General features: G+C 41.7%; 1 protein-coding gene across 8 annotated transcripts in view; it reads right to left on the reverse strand.

Moving 5' to 3' along the window:
- Positions 1-706: 706 nt before the first annotated feature.
- The window catches only part of trappc11 (trafficking protein particle complex subunit 11), a 30,506-nt gene continuing 8,942 nt past the window's right edge, over positions 707-22,270 (reverse strand). For 4 of the 8 annotated variants that reach the window (XM_078101459.1, XM_040172960.2, XM_078101460.1 and 1 more), the window contains exons 8-30: positions 20,441-20,537; positions 15,360-15,493; positions 14,006-14,147; positions 13,035-13,128; positions 12,794-12,873; positions 12,009-12,087; positions 9,255-9,309; positions 8,807-8,952; positions 8,163-8,224; positions 7,850-7,982; positions 7,451-7,581; positions 6,407-6,532; positions 5,608-5,801; positions 5,315-5,463; positions 5,019-5,140; positions 4,425-4,544; positions 4,229-4,294; positions 3,987-4,143; positions 3,585-3,696; positions 2,260-2,351; positions 1,984-2,117; positions 1,167-1,334; positions 707-1,077 (exon numbers count right to left, since the gene is read on the reverse strand). In XM_078101459.1, the coding sequence (XP_077957585.1) occupies positions 1,033-1,077; positions 1,167-1,334; positions 1,984-2,117; positions 2,260-2,351; positions 3,585-3,696; positions 3,987-4,143; positions 4,229-4,294; positions 4,425-4,544; positions 5,019-5,140; positions 5,315-5,463; positions 5,608-5,801; positions 6,407-6,532; positions 7,451-7,581; positions 7,850-7,982; positions 8,163-8,224; positions 8,807-8,952; positions 9,255-9,309; positions 12,009-12,087; positions 12,794-12,873; positions 13,035-13,128; positions 14,006-14,147; positions 15,360-15,493; positions 20,441-20,537 (2,638 nt within the window). In that variant the 3' untranslated portion in view covers positions 707-1,032. Of the gene's footprint in view, positions 1,078-1,166; positions 1,335-1,983; positions 2,118-2,259; positions 2,352-3,584; positions 3,697-3,986; positions 4,144-4,228; positions 4,295-4,424; positions 4,545-5,018; positions 5,141-5,296; positions 5,464-5,607; positions 5,802-6,406; positions 6,533-7,450; positions 7,582-7,849; positions 7,983-8,162; positions 8,225-8,806; positions 8,953-9,254; positions 9,310-12,008; positions 12,088-12,793; positions 12,874-13,034; positions 13,129-14,005; positions 14,148-15,359; positions 15,494-20,440; positions 20,538-22,270 lie in introns of all 8 variants that reach the window. The other 4 variants (XM_040172958.2, XM_040172956.2, XM_040172959.2 and 1 more) reach the window with 1 other exon arrangement.

Below are 22,270 nucleotides of genomic sequence, written 5' to 3' on the forward strand. Positions count from 1 at the left end.
ATAGACCAATGAATGTCATTGGGGCGTGGCTTTCTATATTTATCATCATTTTAAAAATGATTGTCCTATCATCACTAGGTTTGCCGCATATGTCCACATTGCTTCCTGGAACATATGTTGACATTTTCAATATGGTCAGCCACTAGGAGCTTCCGATTGTTTAACGCGGCCCTGCATTTCCGTAACTGAGTGTGGGAAGTACCCTCAGCATGCATGCATGAGGGCTCGAAACAACACGGCTTGCAGCTTTGATCGTGAAAGGAACTTCAATTTTCTTTCTAATTTTTGAATGTTCATTTTTGCTACAGAACACTGTGGCGACAAGAAATAAAAAATAATGTCAACTATGTTTGTGCATCTCATCACTTGCCTAAACTTTAACATGGCAATGTAGGTAGTATAGTGGGTCTGCTCACTATTTCACAGCAGAAATGTACATTCTAACCAACTCCAAGCATTGATCATGCAAGAATGTCAGTCAGGGTGTGGCACAGATGTTAACTGACAGGGTGAATTGCAATGGTCTTGAAAAACATTTCTTTTCACTCAATGTAGTTATCATTAAAAGCCTTTGACCTGTATAAAATGCTTGTAATTATACTTATGCATGCCACAGTCACACCGGACAACAATTATCTAAACGCAGTGAAGCAGCAAACTTTGGGAAAACCAATACGGTCATTCTCACTGTATAACACGAACGTGGAACAGTTTGTCACTTTAATCAAACTTATCACATTTAATTACTCTCAACTGAAATTTCCATGTCGCTGACATCAGATTCCTAAATGGATTTCATTGTTAAATTACCACCAGTCCATTAGTTCAGTCATCAAACCTCCTGATCATCTGGTCATCACATTGAATGCAAACAGTAGTCTCCTGATGTTGTCAATCCACGTTTTTTACAGAACAAATAAAAAATAAAAATAGTGTTAATATTGTGAGCTTTGAGAATTCCTACTAGAACTACATACACTTTTGTCTTGTTATTCTATTCACAGTCAATCAATCAACAGTGTGTGTGTCTTCTCAAGCTGCAGCGATAGAGGCATCGTCCAGCTGTCGACCCTGAGGCTGAAAAGAGAATGGCCAATAAGTTTTCATCTTCAGACAGCAATAACTGCTAACTCAGCAATGCGGATGACTTTCTGTGAGTGTGTCACCTTGACAAAGATACGTTGGGGCAGGAAGCGCCTCAGTGAGTGTGTGTTGGTGGTCAGGCAGCGGGGCAGGCTGATGTTGAGTTGTGGTAGTGTTTGGTAACCAGCCATCAGAGGGTAATAGTTATAGAGCATCTGCTGCTCTGAGCCTGGAAGGATACGCAAACGTACCTGCACGCACACATGCAAACACACACACACACACACACACACACACACACACACACACACCATTTTCAACACTTCACTGGAGACATCCCATGTGCCAGCTTGCTTCAAGGCCTCCATCATCATCGGCATCCCCAAAAAAACAAGGATCACAGGACTTAATGACTACAGGCCGTCGCCCTGATCTCAAAACCTTTGCTGACAGCTCTTGAACCCCCTGCAGTTTGCCTACAGAGCAAACAGGTCTGTAGACAACATAGTCAACATGGCCCTCCACTACATCTTCCTTCTTTTGGTTTCATAAATATAGCAGTTTTAGTGTGTAAAGGCAATTTTGCAGCAGAGGCCTGAAAAACACCTAGTGCAAAAAAGGTTAAAAGAGTTAAGTCAAATGCAAAATGCAGCCGTGATATAATATTCAAGAAACATCATATATATAAAATGTTCAAACATTCTTTACAGCTGATAATTCTAACAAACCTTCACTTAGGTGAAGTTTTGAATATGTACTATGTTAATCTGCTGTAAAGCATTTCGATAGTGATATTACTACTATTTCATGAATGTAAGACTTTGTCTTTGGTTCATTTAAGTCTCCACAGATTGAAATGCAACTCCGTCACTGCTGATTAAAATGTGAGCACCATGATACCTGTTTGAGTCCAGAGAACATGAACGCATCAGATGGTTCAACGGCCATCTCCACCTCCTGCACCAGAGAGGTCCTGTTCTTTATGTGGTAGCGGACTGAAAGAGACTCTCTGACTCGCCCATATGAAGGTAGCTCTACAGCACAACAAAGACATGAAGAAATGAAACAACAACACACAACTGACAGCAAGACAATTAATGATGAAAAGAAGAAAAATATTTTGTGTGCAAAGTTACTAACCAAGACTTGTAAGATGAAAGAGAAAGCGAGACTAACCAGCGTGGATGTAAAGAGGGACGGACTCCAGTATGACATGAGGTAGGGTCACTGCAGTTTGGATGAGTGGACTGTTTGCGCTAGAAGACTTTCTGCCGGACAGAGTAAAAAAAAAAAGAATGACATTATTACATTACATGTCCTTTTAGCTGACTGTTTTATCCAAAGTGACTTACATTGCATTTTTACCCCATGTTTGTTTATCATGTTAACTAGGGGTGTAACGATTCATTTTAACAACGATTCGATTCGAATCGCGATTCATGGTTGCCAATTCGATTCATGGACGATCCGGGTTAATTTAGAACGATTCGATTTAATTCAATTCAGTGACTTGAAATCGATTCAGTAACTTTACTGGACCGTGCAGGCAAAGTTTCTGAGATCCCTGTTGTTTCTTGTAAGGAAATCAGGTTTAAATTAATTACAGATATTATAAACAAGCAAACAACAATTGATGGCAAATGTATTAACCTTTTATTGTGCAACCATTTTCAATATAAACATTACACAATAATTACAATGTTTGGATCAATTCACAGAACCCCGGATTTTCAACCACATTGTAGGGTCGCATGTCTTTACAGTTAAACTTTGCAATTGTGACTGTGATGTTGAGTTTCGTGCTGGCAAGGCCTGAGGTGTCTGCAGAGCTGGAGTTACCTTCTGCTGCTGCAGCGGTAACGCTGCTAGAGGTGCCTGACTGTCGGCGTGTTGTTTAATCCCATGGCGCCTTCGTCGCCATTCGTCGTGTTTCCGTGGTTTTTTATTTGGCTTCTACATATTCTACAAATAGCGACCGACTTATTTAGAACACCTCCGTGTTTGCAAAAGCCAAAATGTTTCCACACGCTGGATCGATACGTTGGTTTGTAAATGTATTGTTCGCAGTCGTCTCCTCCACGCTGTGTTTTGTTGTTGTTCCAAGTTTCGCGTGGCTGCCGCTGCGTACTCATGACGTCACAGACAGGCAGACTGAATCGAGTAACGTTTAACGTGTCTAAAGTGCTAAAAAACAAACAAACACACATCCATACAGTTTTTGTGCATAAATCCAATGTGCAGTTTCCAAGTATCGATACAAATCGATTATGTACATTTCAATCGATTTGTAATCGATATATGTCGCCCGGAATGTCGATTTGCTGAGCACAGATTGATTCAGTTGGATCGCAGGAATATAAATCGATTAATCGTTTCAGTGGATGAATCGTAACACCCCTAATTTTAACCCATCCCACAGTGGCAGTAGTGTGCAGCTTGCTGACCAAGCCACTAATGACTGTTCTTACACTGCCAATGACTCTTTATGTGAGTGTACATACCTCCTCCATGATATCAGGTACTGTCCTGTGGCTACAGTGTTATTGCTGTTGGCCAGCAGTGGACAGCGAAGACAGAAACACTCACTGGCACACTCATCTGTCTGCAAAACAACTGATCGCGCGCACACACACACACACACACACACACACACACACACACACACACACACACACACACACACACACACACACACACACACACACACACACACACACACACACACACACACACACACACACACACAGGAACAAATGAAGGAGAATTATTTCTAGACATTCAAATATTTGACTGCAAAGAACATTGAGACACACACCCTTGAGGGATTTACAGGTTTTAGGTTTTTTAAGTTTTGAGTGTAAAAACAAAAGACCATAAGATAATGGAACAAATTAATTAGGTACCTTCCTGCATCTGGGACTGTAGCTGTGGTGTGTTTGTGTTCATTGTCAGCAACTGCAAAGAAGAGGAGGCCAGCAGAAGAGGCCAAGGAGACAATGATAGGACGTCTGTCATCAACAGGAAGGGGATGTCCACCGCAACCCGGTCCAGTGGCTCAAACTGATAAGAAAAACAATAAAGTCAGACATAAATGAAAGCTAAGCTAACTCTGGCACACATGCTTTGTTGAGTAACGGCTACAGACCTTACTGGACACAAACTTGACAGACACCTCAAAAGGGACCACTGTCTCTATAGTAACAGTCTCATCCTGAAAGACAACAAGTGAAGAGTTAAGCAGATAAAAATGTCTAGGCATGTATAATGGAAGCATGCAGCAGACACCATACAGCACTGTGCTAGCTGTCAATTGTGTCTGCAGGTCAGAAGAGCTGCTCTACCTTATGACATTTGCAGACAATCTGACGTCCTTCCACTGTGGTGTCGATGCTGTAGGCCACATGGAACAGGAAAACCCTTGATCCAGTTGACACACACTTCACATACACGCATCTCTCCAACTGCAGTAAAACATGCCATACAAAAAGAATGACTACTTTTCACTGTGGAAAAGGTGAGGCGTGTGTATGTATTCTGACACATTAGTTTCTCTAGTTGTGTCTCACTTTTACAAAACTTGCTGTGATGTCCTTGGTGTACAAAATGGAAAAATGTAATTTCTTACATTAACAACTTGTTACTACCTTTGAGAACAAAAATGTCCCATTGGAGCAGCAAAAAGCCAAAAGACAATCAACCAATTATTTTTTACGATTGTCTTGTACGTTATTTGTGGCAGTAATCCCAAATCCACAAAAGAAATCCCATTAAAATGTGGTTTTAGTGAGAGTCAATGAGGAAGGTGAGAATCTTATAGACTTATCATAAAAGGTGAGGTTGAACTTCCAAAATATACATAAACATTACCTTAATTGTTAACAAAATAAATAATTAAAAGCCAGAAAAAGGTGCCTAGGGAGGGAAAGTGTGTGTACCCTTTCTCCTGGTTTCAGATCTCCTATAGGAACGTCAGGGAGCAGAGCAGGTGCAGTGTCATCACAAACCGTTGAGCCATTGAGTGTCACATGGGTGGTCTGGCCTAGATTGGCATCTTGGCCTGTACAGATCGATCAAGACAAACACAAAACCATAACCTACACAGGGTAGTGTTCCATAAATCTGAATTGCAATCGTTTTACCTCTTTATATTTTAAAGCTAGATTAGATGCTATACTAGACAGAGGAATTAATATTAACTTGAATGCTTCACCACCTTGACATCCATGTGTACCTGGTTTGAGACCAGCGGTCAGTTTGACATCCTTTGCCACGACCTCCTCCTGTGATTGGACAGTGATGTTGATGCAGTACATTTCATTGTTGAGCGCAGGAGGCTGATGGCTCAGCTTAACGGACATCTTTGGGACTCTGGAGATGACCCTAAACCACAGAATCAAACACAGAACCACTTCAAACTTGTGTTCACTTCAGTGTAGATAAGACCTGATACTATATCAACTGACATATGTTAGGAAAACTTCTCCAGGGTTTCTGGGGTTGTACAGTGCCTGAACAAAGCCTTACATAGTACTGTGCTGCATGGTCACACTGTCCCAATCCATCCCTCGACGGGCCTCCATGCCCCGACCCCATCGGCGCGATGACCTGCTAGCCTGCAAGGCTTCATGGGTAGAGGCCGCATCTCCACCTGCCCCTCTCCAGCTCAGAAACACACAGCGACCAGTCTCACTGCCCAGCATCAGCTCGATACCGGTCATCTAAAAGGGGTGTAACCAAAACCATATAAATTCAGTGACCATTAGGGCTGTCAACGAATATTCTATATTCGAATAGTTGTTGAAAACAGGGACTAGTTGTTGAAAACAACTATTCGAATGTGAAAATTAATATTCGAATGTAAAAAAAAAAAGAAAAAAAAAAAGAAGAATTTAAAAACGGCAACGCGACTATCTGCTTAGCGGGCAGGCACGCACCCTGTGTATTGCATGAATAAAACAGACTAGATTACAAGAGCTTCATGCACTAGTTTGATTATTTGCCGTTTCATGCCAATGAAAAGTTCTGTGATGAGCACTCAGCATGTTTATTGTCTTCGTTCATTTGAACCGCTTTGCGCAGAGAGCGAGTGTGTATGCACGCTCTCTCTCCCCCTTTCTCTGCGCTCTTTGCGGTAGTGGCAATTAGTTAATTTACTTATTTTTGTGCAGGTAATATGTTATTAAATAGGTTTAAACTTAAATTACCTATACAAGTAGTTATGTCTCATATACATTTGTCCTGTTATTGACGTGTCTAATGCGCAATGAGTTCAGAATATATTCGAATATCTCCGTCAGACAGACACACAGACGGACAGACACACCTCAATCTTCTTGCCGACGTCTTCGGTCTTTGCTACAAAGCTGAAATTGTGGCATTTGGGTTTTCCTGGCAATAGGCTCATACTCTCCTGGCCAGCACACTCCGCCACACACCACTGGTTGTACTCCTGTACACACACACATGACAGATATAGTAAGATGCCATGCATGCCAGGTTATGGAGAGAGGAGAGTCTGGGACAAAGGTCTCATGAGTGTTTATGTAGGCGCTGGGGGGTCCAGCGAGATAGGGTCGGTCAACCAACCAAAATGAGCCAGGCAGACTAGAATTACTATACCAGAAAGGGGGAAAATTGCGGGACAACAAACGGGGGAGAGTTACGCCATTAGTATAGATGGGGGGGCGGGGTAGTTCACTCAATCGAATTTGTGAGAGAAATGTATAAACGAACATGCTGTATCATCGCTTGGTCAGTGCCTTCCCGGAAAGAGCTTGTTTATTCAAGTCTATAATGCTCCAATAAATCTCTGAATTAAAGAATCCGAATCTCCAGTGCATTCTACAGCGTTACTGAAAGTCCCTATCCTGTGAGGATGTGTGGGTCCTCATCACAAGTCTGATAGATAAAGTCAACGAGTTAGAGAATAGTAAATAGTTAAAACTGCAAACAATAATGCCACAATACTGCCAAACCTATCCACAGCGGTGCATTACTTCGCTCCTGTCCTAGTAATATTCTTCTATTTTATAATGTACATTTAAATTGAACATTTTCTGCACCGTGTTATTTGTGTTGTTGTCCATTGTGTCATTGTCTTATTGTCCAATGTTATGCACCAACCACCAGGTCAAATTTGTTGCATGACCATTGGCAATAAATGTTCCTGATTCTGCTAGCTGGAAGTGTACTCGCTGCCATCTACTGTAGGTAAGACACAGACTATGGATAAATACCTTTTACATCAACAAAAAAGCAATGCTGGGAAAAAAAGAGTTGGATCCATTATTAGATCTATGTTGTTACAGTCGGGATAATCATACAAAAAGGAGAAAATAAATGTTTTGTGCCTTGTATTACGTAGTACCTGGTTACTGAGAATTACTGCCAGCTTGTTGAAAGATACAGGGTGAGGACAGTCGGTTCGGAGGTAAACCTGGAGTTGGATGGGCTGATCTACATGGAAACTGGGAGACTGGAACTTGGCCTTACATTGAACTGGAGTGAGAGAGAGAAGAAAACATTCTCATACACATTTCACAGCACTCGGTCAATCTGTAACTATTCCTCACAGAAAATGTCTTTGGTAGATTAATTATCAGCCTTCTGCTTGAAGCTTTGTTCAATTGTTTGCAGTATAACATTATATTTATCTGAAGCCCAATATTTGTTCCTTCTTCTTACTGGAAGAAGCACTATTCTTCATTAGACAACAAATTAAAACACTCGAAGTGAATTATGGACATGAGTGAATTGTACTACTCACTGAATGGGATGTAGTCCTGCACTTCTATAGTGAGCAGTTTGGATCCAGCAGACGCCATGCGGTCGTTCCACAGCGACCTGGCCACACCCTCAGAGGACAGATCACACTCTGGTTCGGGATCTGGGATGTCATTCTGAAAATGGAAGGACATTCAAATTTGTAAAAATGAAATGAAATGTTATATGAAGCCTACACTTATCACGTTTAACTCAAACCGTAAGAATGTTGACATGGCTTAGTGACATGTTTAGATGGCTATTTGAATTGCTGAGGGAGCATGTTTTGTAGAGCCGGCTGACATCCTTCTACTCACCATCAGGACTTTGATGAGATTCTTCTCAATTCTCAACTTTTGTTCTTCAGTCAACTCTGAAGCTTTAAAACACAAGATGGAGAAACAGTGACCTTTTCTGTCATATCATTTGGGTCTTGTGGTGAAAATAAATGTGTTATTTAATTATAAATCATGGGATGTCAACTTAGGCAACAATCCCAATCAGTGGGCTGAACCTTTTAGACTTCTGCAGGTAAGGGACAGATACAGCATTTGGATAACAAGCCCAACACAGAAAACATTCTTTCTATTACCAAATTACATGTTTTAAAGGACCAAGTACTGTTTTGTTGTTTACTTTTTCTACTTGATTAATTGGTCTTAATCATTTTTGTATCAAGTTAATCTGGTAAACGCCAAATATGACATACAAGCGGTCTCTTTTGACAAATATAGTGTAGAAATTAATAGAAACATCGTGATGAACCACTGTTGTCTCAGACAGACATTTCATTGTCATTTAAAAAGGTATATTGTTCGAGTTAATGCTTTATTTTTCTGCCATAAACAGACCACCATTAATCAACCTCTGACTATGGAAATAGCTCAGAAATGTAGCTCTATAAGCCAAGATACAGTTTGATCCATGATGACACCAATTGGCCTTTAACCTCCCTGCTTACCTCTGCCCAGCAGTTCCATGCAGTATATGATGTAGTCTTTAACACTGGCCATCAAATAAGCACAGCGCAGAGCCGTGGTCAATATGGCGGTCAGGAGGCCCCACCAACGCTCTGTGCGATAGTCGCACATCACATAGTCCAACAGCCTAATGACAAAACACACACACACACAAATGCAAATACTTACGTCTTATTTACAAACACAGATTGAGGAAATAATGTCATTAACTACAAATGTAAATAGTGCTGTTTAGATAGATTTGGTCTATTCAACTCCTACTCATCTAGTTTCCACACAGAGGCAAATACACAGGTTAAATTAAAATTAAATTAAAAAACCCTCTATCACAACTGTTTAATGACCAAGTACAAACCGAAGTGTCACTTCAAGGTTACTCCCATTTACATGAAAATTAGAGCGTGGAATTTGCTTTGAGTTCAGACTTACTTAAGGGCTTTGGTGTAGTCTTTAGCGTGGTAGTATTCCTCTCCCATTTGCACCACTGTAAATGAGACAAAAGGGAGATGAATATTGTGAATCAAGGCTAAACACAAATAGGTAAAGCATAACATGTGTGCATCTCTAGGGACACTTGTGATTGGACATTGTTTTTCTATTTGGAATTTTCTTCTAAATCAAAATACATTTAGGAATTTTTGAGATTCAACCTCAGCTCTAATAATAGGTCAATAAGTAAAACCAAAATACAGTGAATACTAGCGAAAGCTACTATTGCCCTGACCTGGAAAGACGCAATTTGGCGGAGTATTGCGGTATTTTTTTGTTGTTGATTTCCTGAAAAACATTAGTAATGTTAAATCTACATGCCAAATCTTGTGGATATATACATTTTAAACTACTGCAGGAAAAGTACTTTGATGAGAGAAAGTAGTAAGACTCAGGCGACAGTCAGGCAATGCTGGGGCGACGATGAAAGAGCTTTTATTGCGCTATTTGGAGGTGTTGCAGCGGGATGTGTTATTCTGAAAAGCCAGAATTGGGTTCCCGATTATCTTGACAGCATTTATAGTAGTTTCGGCAACCCTTTGACCAATGTTTAATCTCTGCGAAAAACAATGTTTACATGATGCACGTCCTGGGGGGTATTGCACAAAGTTAGAATAAAGAAATCCAGGATAACTGAAAAGGCTCCGCTTGACTTAGTGTGATCGGCTCATCGCGGCTTAATCGGTTGCACGTTTGCCAAGCCAGGATGAGAAGGGGGAGCTAAGTCAATCCAGGTGTACATAGATGGGATAAGTGTGCAGCAACTGATCATGGAAATCTATGCGGAGGTGAAGCATATAATATTCCAAAAAGGCAGCTGTAATCAAACAGAAAAGCTTGGCTGTTAGTGTTTTTCTTTTTTGCTGTGTTGTCTGCCTGTGTGTGTGTGTGTGACAATTTAGGGGCGTAACACCGGCAGACAATCGCAGACCGACTGAATGCGGATGTAAAAATATCTACTTACTAGGAAGGTTCTCTGTAAGCTGTGTTAAATATCTTCATATACAGTTATTGTTGATACGGAAAAAACAGACTGGACAAAAAAGGTCCTGGCAGCAGGTCAAGATAAAATATAAAAAGGCATTTGCAAAATGTTAACAGTTTGCAAATGGTATGTAGAAATTTCTTACAAGATGCCTGCTCCCATATTTTATCTTCTGTGGCCAGGGAAGGTAATAAAGATGTGTGCCAAGGACTTCAGTGCCACACACTTCAACACACACTTCTAACAGTATGGCAAATACAGGTTTGGCATATAAAAGCATGCTGCTTGCAAAAAAGCGCAGTGCCATATCTGTGGGATGGAGAGATGGCTTCGCGCTGGTCTGATCTGTCCCCAAACACCCTCTTTCGTCTGAAAGCACATCTCAATATCAGTGCTTCTTCATCCAAAACGTGGTTCAGAAATGGGCATCATGGTGCAGTTCACAGAGGTGAATGGAACTTTATATATTGCCCTAATCACGTTTACAATGGTTGACGTCAGTTTCGCCCACCAGCGGACAATAAATCAGAACACATTCAGAAGACAACGGAATAATTGCTAAACACGTTTGTTTCGGATCAGAGCGGCGGCTGATTTTACACATGAGACTTTAGGATTAATCTTAGCCTGGTCTGGAGCAGGCTAGCTGCAAAGAATAAATCGCCATGGTTATCGGCTGGGTTAAACTCGACCTGCTTTCGTGCAACCAAGTAAAAGCTAAATTCATCCAGGATAACCTGTATATCCCAGCTTAAACCCTTACCCTGGTTTTGTGCAATAGCCCCCAGGTCAGAGCAGAACCAGCGCATGGCTAATTCACGATTCGGCATCCTTTTTCCTACTCTGGTTAAGAACATTTCAACTTTCATAACAAACAGTATTCGGCTCAAAAGGTAAGAGGCTTACTTCAATACCATTACATCACCTATTCAGGTTATTCAAGATTATTGTGTTATGTATTCACATAACACAATAATCTTTATCAATAGTTTTACTGGATAGTTAGCTAAACTGTCTGGGTTAGGACGCCCTGCTGTAAGGTCTGTTGGATTCCATAGCCAAATGTATATAACCATTTTCTATCGTTTGATCCAAAAATAAAGTATGAAGCGTAAAAATTGTAGAAATGTTGGCAAAATAGAATCGATTTTTTCAATCACATTATGAAGCTGCTCTCCACTGTAGGTTTTTAGTCCTCACTCTCTCAGACACACCCATGTAAATCTCGGAAACATAATCAGTGACATTGAAAGAAGTTGAATAGATATCAAAAGCTCATCATTTGAAAATAGTTTAGGGTTTTGTCAATATTTTAAAATTAATTTTGTGTCTGTAGCTTGAAGAATGAGAAAGAAGGTAGGTCTGAAAGTTGAAGACGTTTGAGTGGATTTGAAAAACATATCCATTGAGAATCATTGCAAAGAAAAATATGAATATTTCTGAATGTTTGAAAAAGAGGTAGAAACTTGAAAAGTAATAGCATCCCTCTCTTGAACGAGCTGAATGGATTGATACCTAACCGAAAGTATGTAGGACTAGATAAGGGCCAAAAAAAACGTACAAAAGAAATAGAATAAGGAGAAGTATGAAGACTAGTAGAACAATACTTTGGAATACTGAATCAGCAACAACAACATGTTATACCTTTAACAATGAAATCTAACATTTGTTATTTGGAACCCTCTATTGAACCACTGGAGGATACTCACTGAGGTGACTCTTCATTCGAGGGCATTTGTACTTCTTAAACTGGGCGACAGCATTACTGAGAAGGGCTATTATCAGCTCCTGTTAGGACAGAGAGAGGCTTGTTTGAGTCACCATTTTTTAATATGGGGCTATGTTGAAAAAGGATCAATATTTGACAGCAGACTGTGCATTGAAAATATTGCTACTGTGTTGTGTTTAGTATAAAAGAAATAACAGTATTTCAAACAGGGGTTAAACAAATTCTCTACTCAAATTTAAGCACCTTTGTTTTGAGTTTCGGGCATCCAAAAATAGATGATGTCAGATGGCAATTATAACTATTACACAGAAAATGTAGACAGTTTGGAATAATTTGAAAGATCCTATGATTACGGTTTTTGAGATGTAGAACTACTGCCTCAAAGCCATAGAATAGGGGTGCCCACACTTTTCCGGCTCGCAAGCAACTTTTCAACTAACCAGGTAACCAGTAACAACAGCGCATAACGAGTCGATATGAAGAAAACAACGAGCCGCTCACGTCAGAAGGAGGAAACAGTCACAAGTATCCCGCACATTCTGAAGCCTGGGAATGAAATTTAATGCATCCGTTAGTAAGCAAGGATCTCTTTATTAGCATTAGCTTCGGTCATCTCCTGAGGTAGACCGCGCATGTGTGATGTGACGTCATTTTTCGATGGCACGCGATCAACTAGTACTGCCTTCGAGATCGACCTATTGGGCACCCCTGCCATAGAACAATGAAAAGGTGATCTCCAGTTTGACCACAGCTGTGAATTCTTACAGATTGTGGTACATCTCTCTCTTTTATCTGCAGAGTCCAAATCCCAGTCTTCTCCTTTTCTGCATCTGGAGGTTCAATACCTGGAAATACAACAGTAGAGAAATCATGTTTTATCCCTACATGTCTAATAATCTCGGTAAAACTTTAATTATAATCATTAATGGACTGTCATGACACAATGGAAAGAAATGGGTCCAACACTTTTAATTGGGCATTTCACTAACTGTGTATAAGAACATACTCTGATGTCCTTGTCTCCATGGTCTCTGGCCATAGAAGTCCAGTCCTCCAGTTTGGATGTCCCCCAGTTCAGAAGGGGGATAGTTTGCTCCAGCCTAGAACCAACCAACCAATCAAAACCATTAACTATTTTTTTTATAGGAAAGACAGTACATACTAGCTTCATATCAACTTTTGTTAATTTAGATTTAACAAGTTTAAGTTGTGAATATGATTGGCTTTCTTTTTTGGCAACTTAAGTTATGTAGATTCCATTAGGACTTCAACCGAAAATTGTGTTTTTCTATTCTTTACAAAACCAAGAGAAACGCTATGAACGTCCTCCTCCAGGAGTTATTGTCTACGATGCCTGGCTGTTTGCATCAAGTACAAACCTTATTGTGTTGCCTTTAAAGCCACTTCTCTGCTTAATTTTAAATATTGTGTTTTTATTTTCACAACAAAACAAATTTGATCATATAGTAGGCCTTGGTGGTATGGCCAAAATTTCAAATCACAGTATTTAGAAAGGTTCTGTAAACACAATTCATTGACCCCGAAACGGACCGCCAGCTACCCAAACAACTGTTTGGCGGTTTCATCAAACTCTTAAGTCTTTGTTGAGACGGTCCTGCGTGGAGCTAATCCAGCAGGAGTTTTCTGATCTAATTCGGATATTCCAAAACCAAAAACCCTCCATCAGCACAGAGCTCCTTTCTTGGCCACGAGTTGTGTCGGTGCATTTCGGTCTCTCTAATATCGTTGCTAATGTGTAATTGGACAATGTTTGTTTATGCTGTAGTCGAACGGTTTTGTCTTTATTTCCAGTTTTCACCAGCTTGGTAATGAAAGAGTTGAAGTAAAAGCCCAAAACTACTATGACTTGTCTTCATTATCCGGGTTTAACTTCGACACACTGCACGAGAACATTACACTCATTGATTTCCGAAATGGTTGATAGAGAGGTAGCAAAAGCAGCTGTAACTTCATCACCTGACAAAGCTGCTGAGCCAGTTGTTTTCTGTCCTGACTGTAACTTGCAGCTTGTTGGTAGTAGAAACCAGGGTTCTGGGTCTGGATGGCTGTCAGACCCAACTTTATGGCTTCATCAAACAGCTCACCAAACGAGTGGAACCTGTGAGGAAACAAGGCACATTAAGTAAGTGTGCCATCATCAGTGCCAAGTACAAAATTGATTAACAACTACAGGGCACTCATGGAGACATGGGAGAAAAGCAAAAAGTATAATGTTTTTGAATTACAGTCCCTTTGACAGCTACAAAATAACAATAAGTATGACAAATGGCAATATGCGAAACCAAATTGTACCAACTTAGTGATTATCAGACCACAAGTGAGACAAAGCGTAGCTTGGTAACTCCCACTGCCATTCCGCTGCCTCACTCTTCATCACTAGAAGAAAACTACGCTAGTATTTAGCCAATGTTTAACACCAGGTTGTACCTTTTTACCTGTGTAGTCAAGGTATTGAAGACCTAATTATTTGGCTTTTCTATTCCTTTTTACCATTTCTAATACAGTATTCCCCCCAGGTTTACAGCTTACGGACGAATATAAACCAAGATGGCGGCGACGATGGCTGCCACGGTGCTCTTCATTTTTATTGTAATTGTTGTTATGTTTCCTGTTGCGATTCCCAGAGCTCTTTCACCAGAGATGAGCTCTGAAACATCCGAGGAACAACTCCAGCGGAGTTACATCCAACATTTCTTCTTTCTTCTGTGGAATTACAGGACGTTCTAGTCAAAGGTGCGCTTGTAGGAGAGGAAAACGGGCCGGCTCGTTAGTGCGACTCCGCAAGCGTGATTCTCGCACACCGCTGTGAGGCATATTTCTTTCCAACGTGCGCTCACTGTGCAACAAACTGGAGGAACTGCTGGTGAGGAGAGACGGAGACTTTTCTACATCCTCCGTTTTGTGCTTTACAGACGTGGCTTTATGGATTGATACCGGACTCCGCGCTCCAGCTGGCGGGCTTCCAGCTGCTCAGAGCGGACCGCAACACGAAACTCTCCGGCAAGACGAAGGGTGGAGGAATCTGCTTCTACAGCTGGCGCAACAACGTAACAGTGATCCTACAACACTGTTCTCCTGATCTGGAAACTTTCATCATCAACTGTAAACCATTTTACTCCCCCCGTGAGTTTGCTTCATTCATTCTGGTTCATCCATCCACACAAACAGTTTCTTCCCGTCAGCAGTCTGGCTCATCAACAGAGCCCGGTCCCCCACTGACTGACTGACGTTCCACCGGTCACTTTCTGTTCACACGTCACTTTCACTTACAAAATGTTAAACACAAGGCGTGATAAAGTGTTGATCTTACTGTTTTGACATCCATGCAGCATGCTCAAACGCCAGGTCAGAGCTGCCAATCTTCTTCTTGCACAGGTCAATGTGCTTCCTAAACTGGGCGATAGCATCTAGTGGAGTGTTATGCTGGAAACACAGACGACATATCTATAGAGTAGAAGAAAAAAAAAAAACAGAAGAGAAACATCAGGAAAGCTAGAAAGAAAAGAAAACCCTGTCTTACAGTGTCTGACAGCCCTGAAGGACAAATTCCCTGTCCATAGCAGTTATTTGCTTTGCTCCTCCAGTTTCCCCAAACTGGGAGCATGCAAATGATCACATCATGCAGGTGGGACTTCCCCCAGACATTAGGTGTTCCTGCTATGTGATCTGTTCCGGATGCTAATTGGGGGGTCGTCAGCCGGATCAATCAAACCTTAGTTGGTGTTATTCCAACAGGGAAGATTCTTCATTTGGCAGCCTCAGGGTGACGGTGTGGGGGGCTGGAGGGGCTCTCTTACCACTGACTTGTTGGTGTTCAAGCAAATACATGTGGATAATGTTGCTTTATTAACAGCCAGCTCCTTTGTCTCCAAGTTTTTGTCTTAGTCCCTGAACCTTAATTAATAATTCCGGAGCAGATCAAAGATTCTGTTCGTAGTCACATGGTTACATAAATCAATTTAACATAAGGTTAGAATATTGACAGAATCCCGGGATGGCAATCTGTACAGAGGGAGTGGCAGCAATTTCCATTCAACAAAATGGTGGGAGGAGGGATGCGGCACTTTGAGTAAGAAGAAAAAGACTGAACGTAGTCAGCTGCAGGGTGAGAGCAGGGATTACATTGGAAGGCTGAATGTCCTCTTAAGACTAGTTCCCACAGTGGATTCAGTAGTTCAAGTTAGGCCTGTCACACTGGATTCTTTTTTGCCCGACGGCCATGTGCCACTGCCTGGGAGTGATTTTACGATACCAGCAAAAAGACGGGGGCTTTTATTTAATTCAGTGTTAAGGCTGGCGCATGCCTCTGCGTTTGCGTCTGCGTCGTTGCGTCAACGCACCCCTTTCAATTCATGGTTCTGCGTGTGTTGCAGAGCACTTCACTGCCAGAACAATAGGCGCAGTAACGTGTTTTGTTGAAGACGAGTCACGTCTATTTATTCATTTGTTTATTTATTTATCACAGACTTTATTGCCCTGTGCATGTCTTAATTTTACGCAGCAAAGCGTCAACTTATACACAATTATATACAATTAAGAAATTCTGTCACACGGTAGATAAACGATATGCTCTCGCGCCTTAAGGCCGGCGCATGCTTCTGCGTCATTGCGTCGACGCACTCGTTCATGAATCCAACCCGCTTCTACAACCCGCCAATGACGGCTTGTATAAGTGGTCATATTTACGCATTTCTTCCGACAAAAGTTCTTAAATCTGATCCATTCTCTTGTAAACATTCTTCGTTTTAATAATGGCGGTATCGGGCTATGAAAACGAAAATGTGAGACTCCGTAAAGGATGTAGTTAGCAGACCAATCGCAGCCTGGTGCGCTGCGGGAGGCTTGCGTCGCTTGCAAGCCTAGAAAAATGGCTCGACACGCAAGGAGGTGTGAAAAGCGACGCAAGGGACACGAGGGGGGCTTGCGTCTGCGTCGCTCTGAAAACGCAGAAGCATAAACTAGGCTTTAGTTGGGTGCTGCCTTTCTTGCATGGTAACACTGGAGAGGTACATGCTTTTGAGGGGGATGGGGATAAATGTAGTGCCTGTTCCACAAGCTGGAGCTGTGGTTTGATTCAGGGCGAGGTGACCATGGGTGTACATCATACAATGCTAATTCAAGGGGTGGTAAACGACCTGGCTGGTTATGGGGTGTGGATAACATTAGAACGTCAAATGACCAAACCAGACTATTATGCTGGCTACTCTGGCTCCAACTCCAGTGATTTGTCAGCCATTTGAACATCTTAGTTGATTGTATTGGTGCCTTACCATGTTGAAAGTCTGGTAGTAACTTTTTGTTTACAGTAATGTGTGCACAAAATATCCAGCTGCCTATTACAAAATATAGGCAGCTGGATATTTTGTGCACACATTACTGCAAAATCTGTTGTCGAGCCACTGACGCCGTTTATTTCCATCTTTGGAATTCCAAAAGTAGTCCAGAAATTTTACACTGTTGCTACAAGCAGCTGCAGCTAAAACATAATCAAGCTTCTGCATATCATGCTCAGGGCTAAGGGGCATTGGAGAGGTCTTTGTTGCGAGGCTCCTGGGTGGAGATAAACCAGGACTGGGAGGAGGGGCTCCCCTGGTTGCTGTTAGCTGCCAGAGAGGTCTTGCAGGACAGCATAAGAAAATGCTACACACCTTTGTCTACAAGCCTACAAAGCCAAACAAATCCGTTTGAAAATACTCCAAACACAACTCCAATAATTAGTTATAAAAAATTGTATGCAAAAAAAAAAAAAAAAAGAAAACGGCACAAGACACGAAACAGCACCATTTCACCCTGAATCCGCTGATAAAAGTTACATTTCTCGCAGAAAAACCTTCCCAGAGCTAGGGGAATACCAACACCAGGCACTCACATCATAATCACTATTTAGTGTTTAGCATTGGAAAAAGCATTTCAACCAGAAATTATCGTACCATTTGTTTTCAACAAAAGAATGCATAATTCATGGGGTTTTTCCAATGCTAAACAGATATGCGTTTCTCTTTTAAAACATCCCCTTCCTTTTTAGGGTCTAATTTTATGGGAGGAAGGAAGACTTTTGCCCTTCACCCTCAGAGCGTAATTTCTTGCTCTACACCAGCGGTTCCCAAACTCAAGAATGCCGGGGCCCAATTTGAAATCTGAAAATCTTTTGCGGCCCACCGAAACCTTTGATCACAACTCTGATCAAAACATAATGATTAAATGACCTTAAGAATTTAACCAAAATCAAACATCCGCGAGCAAAAGTCCGTCTCGCGCGCGCAAAAGTCCGTCTCGCGCGCGCAAAAGTCTCCGCGAGATATTTGCTCGCTTGCAAAACGTGAACTCGCGAGGAGAATCTCTGCTCGCGCTCGAAGGAGTTTTCTAGCCACAGCCAAGAGTTTGCAGCCACAGCCAAGGACAAGGGCAGGCTGCAGCGTGTCATCCGCTCTGCAGAGAGGGTGATCGGCTGCAATCTGCCGTCCCTGGAGGACTTGTTCGCTTCCAGGTCTCTGAAGCAGCTAAAAAGATCGTGGCCGACCCCTCTCACCCCGGACAAAACCTGTTTGTGCCCCTTCCATCTGGCAGGAGGCTGAGATCCATCAGGACTAAGACCTCCCGCCACACGAACAGTTTCTTCCCGTCGGCAGTCGGGCTCATCAACAGAGCCCGGTCCCCCACTGCCTGACTATAACACTCCACCGGTCACTCCCCTTCACACTGCACATGCCACTTTAACTGCAATTCATCACTTTGTCACTTGTCACTTTGTCTCTTGTCTGTTACTTGTTTGTTAGTGCACTTTATGCTTAATACTTTTCTTTTTAACTTTTTAATATTTAACATTTTTTAACTTTATTCCCTTGTTTTTTTACTAACCCATAGCCTTAGCCTTATTCTTACTAACCCATTGCATTAGCATTTCATTCCACTTTATTTTATTACTTGTGCACTGTTGTCTTGTCTGTCTACTGTCGCGCACTAACCGCCAAGACAAATTCCTTGTATGTTTGACATATTTTGGCCAATAAATGTTTCCTGATTCCTGATTCTACGTGCTCGCTATTGTTCTTTTTGACAGTAAGGGGGCGGAGCCAGTCACCATGGTCTCTACACCTGATTGGTTACAAACCCTGTCTTTGGATTGGCTGGAGTGATGCATTCACACAACTATAGAAGCCCATTTCCGCACTGAAGAAAGGGGATAGAAAGACGAAAAGAAATCGAAATTATGAGATGAAACGTCAAAACACAAACGGCACCTTTATGTAACCGTAGTGGGCCGTAGATGACCACCAGCTACAACCATCATTTACCATCATTACCGGCACATTAAGACCAATGCGTCCAGCTCGCAGACCGGCTGGTGATTTGCCGCCATAGCAGTCAAACGTTTGGCGTCGGGGCGGGTGGATGGGGGGGTGTGGGGAGGGGGAGACGGTGCTTTCAGGGTCCGATCGATGCTGCGAGGTGCGCTCAGCATCTTGCCGTCGTAGACAAGCACTATATATATATCTATATGGCGCTCCGGATTATAAGGCACTGGCATTTTTTGAGAAAATTGAAGCCTTTTAAGTGCGCCTTGGAGTGCGGAAAATGTGGTATATTTACTTTAATACTACAAGAGGGCGCCCCATTTGTTGAACAACGACAGGCGGACAAGAGCAGCCGTTTCGAGCGAGAGCCCTATTTTTTTATTAATCTGTTCGTTTAAATTGTTTGTGCTTCATCAATTAATGTTTCACATAACTAATGTGCTGCATCATAAATATTTTTATATTAATTTCAAACTTTTCAAAATTGAAAATTAAAAACTTTATTGTAAATGACCTCTCGCGGCCCACCTGCAGTACCAAAGGCCCCTGGTTAAGGAAGCTGGCGCTCTATCCCTCGTGGGTCTGCCTATAGATTCCATTGGCTCTGACAATTCAGAGAGCGGCTGGAAATTGGCTGTGGCGTTGCCATGTCAAGATTACCTTGGTCTTGAATCGTTGCTGTGTTACGGTTGGTACTAATGATCAGATTAATGATGGTAAGATGGGGGTGACAACCCTTTATTTGGCAGCCTTGGCGTTGCTATTGTGGATAATAAATACTGCTTTATTAAGTGCTAGCTCATTTGTCTCCTGGTTTTTGTCCCAGTCTTGCAAGGGCGAGACAGATAGTAAATACACTGACTTTTCAAATGACCTGAAAACACCCCATTTAAAAAGAATACACACTGCCAATTTTAATCACCAGTTAAGAAGCCCCATGAGCTGAATCCTTTTTGTCAGTCAAATCCCTGCATGTTTTTTGCATTGTCCATGTCCAGCTTACATGCATGGCACAAATCTTTCTGAAATAAATAGTCACAGGCGCGTGATCAAAAGGACCATTTTCACCACTACAAACAAAAAGTTGCAAATGTACCTTATAGTTGATGAATCCTGCCATCGTTTTGATCTCCAACATGTTGGTTTCGTGGGCCCTGAGCTCATGAACAAGACTGTATGCAGTCCTGTAGTACCTATGGAAACACACAAAGTAAGAACAATAACATGTTTGTCTACACTACCAATGTTGTGTTCCCACCATGGCATTCAACAAAAGACTGACTGTGTGAACCAAGTAACGATTGAAATTGGTCATTTCTGTTGAAATGATAAGTACTCCTGGCTGGAAGCGGTCACGTGATAGGAGTGTGACACATCAGGGAGGACACAGCACTGCTAAGAACCAATCAAGTAGCGTACGCGGGTGTGGGCGTGATTGTTTCCAAATGCATCCGTTTTCGACTGTCCGCACAAAGACGCAACCCCTGAGTTTTCAAACCGATCCATCTTCGCGGAAGTTGTGTGGACGGTCAGTGTCAACGTAGAAAAACATATGCATAGTTTCCATGACATGAACAGTGCTGTTAATCTCATGAAAATGACTCATTTGTCTAGGTTCTAATGATTCCAATGAGGTGTCAATTACTCTAATTTGGCAATCCGACGCTGAGGAGATAGTCCTAAGTAAAGACGGGCCATTTTGTGTAAACTTTTTAAAAGCCCTCAGGGTTCATACACATTTTTACCAATGGATTTCCATGACCAAAGATTTTGTAAAATCTGTAGTGTAATCTCTAAAAATGTGAGTAGTATTTAAACAAACAATGAGAATTCCAAGGCATACACAGTTTTTCCCCTGCCATTCAATTAGGACCCAGTATTATTTTTTAATGTTTATCTACTAGGGATGAGTATCGTTTGGGGTTTTCCTGATACCAGAGCTGAAATGATACTTTTAAAACATACCGGTGCCTAAACCAATACTTTTTTAACTTAAAATTATGGACAATATATGAAATGTTAACAGTTTACAGTATACGTAGTCTCTGTAAGAGCCGGAAGATGTATTACTTAATTGGAATTTTGGGAATATTAATCATTTCATTTATGCTCATTGTGCAGGAACTAAAGATATGTAACATATTGAAAGCATTTATGTTGGATTGACTCCCCTTTTGTGTCTCGATGTATTGACGTCATAATGATTGCAGCAGGTCCAACACAAAAGACCTGCATTAAGCCTAGTTTATGCTTCTGCGACGCAGACCCCTTGCGTGTCCTTTGCGTGCCTTTTCACACGTGCTTGCGTGTGTCGACCCATTTCAAGTGACGCAAGCCTCCCGCAGCGATTGGTCTGCTAACTACATCCTTCATAGCCCGATACCGCCATTATTAAAACAAAGAATGTTTACGAGAAAACGGATCAGATTGAAGAACTTTTGTCGGAAGAAATGCGTAAATATGACCGCTTATACAAGCCGTCATTGACAGGTTGTATAAGCGGGTTGGATTCACGGAGGGAGATCTCCGCAAACGCCGGTTTGCCGGTCGAGAGGTGCAAAGTTGTGGAGGAAAATACGGGACAAATGTGTCCATGATGAAAAGTAGCAGTGGCGATGCAAGGGGCAATAAAGTCTATGATAAATAAATAAACAAACAAACAACTTCCACACACAAAGATGTCTCTCTAGGTCGTCTTCAACAAAAACCCGTTACTCCACCTGTTGTTCTGGAGGTGAATTGCTCTGCAACACACGCAAGACTTTTAGAACCGCAATGACGCAGAAGCATGCGCCGGCCTTAAGGCGCGAGAGCATATCGTTTATCTACCGTGTGACAGAATTTCTTAATTGTATATAATTGTGTATAAGTTGACGCTTTGCTGCGTAAAATTAAGACAAAACTGGCAAGAAAGTTAAGTCACGTG

Source organism: Gasterosteus aculeatus, chromosome 4 (genome assembly GCF_964276395.1).
Source record: "Gasterosteus aculeatus chromosome 4, fGasAcu3.hap1.1, whole genome shotgun sequence".
In the NCBI taxonomy this organism is placed as follows: Eukaryota; Metazoa; Chordata; class Actinopteri; order Perciformes; family Gasterosteidae; genus Gasterosteus; species Gasterosteus aculeatus.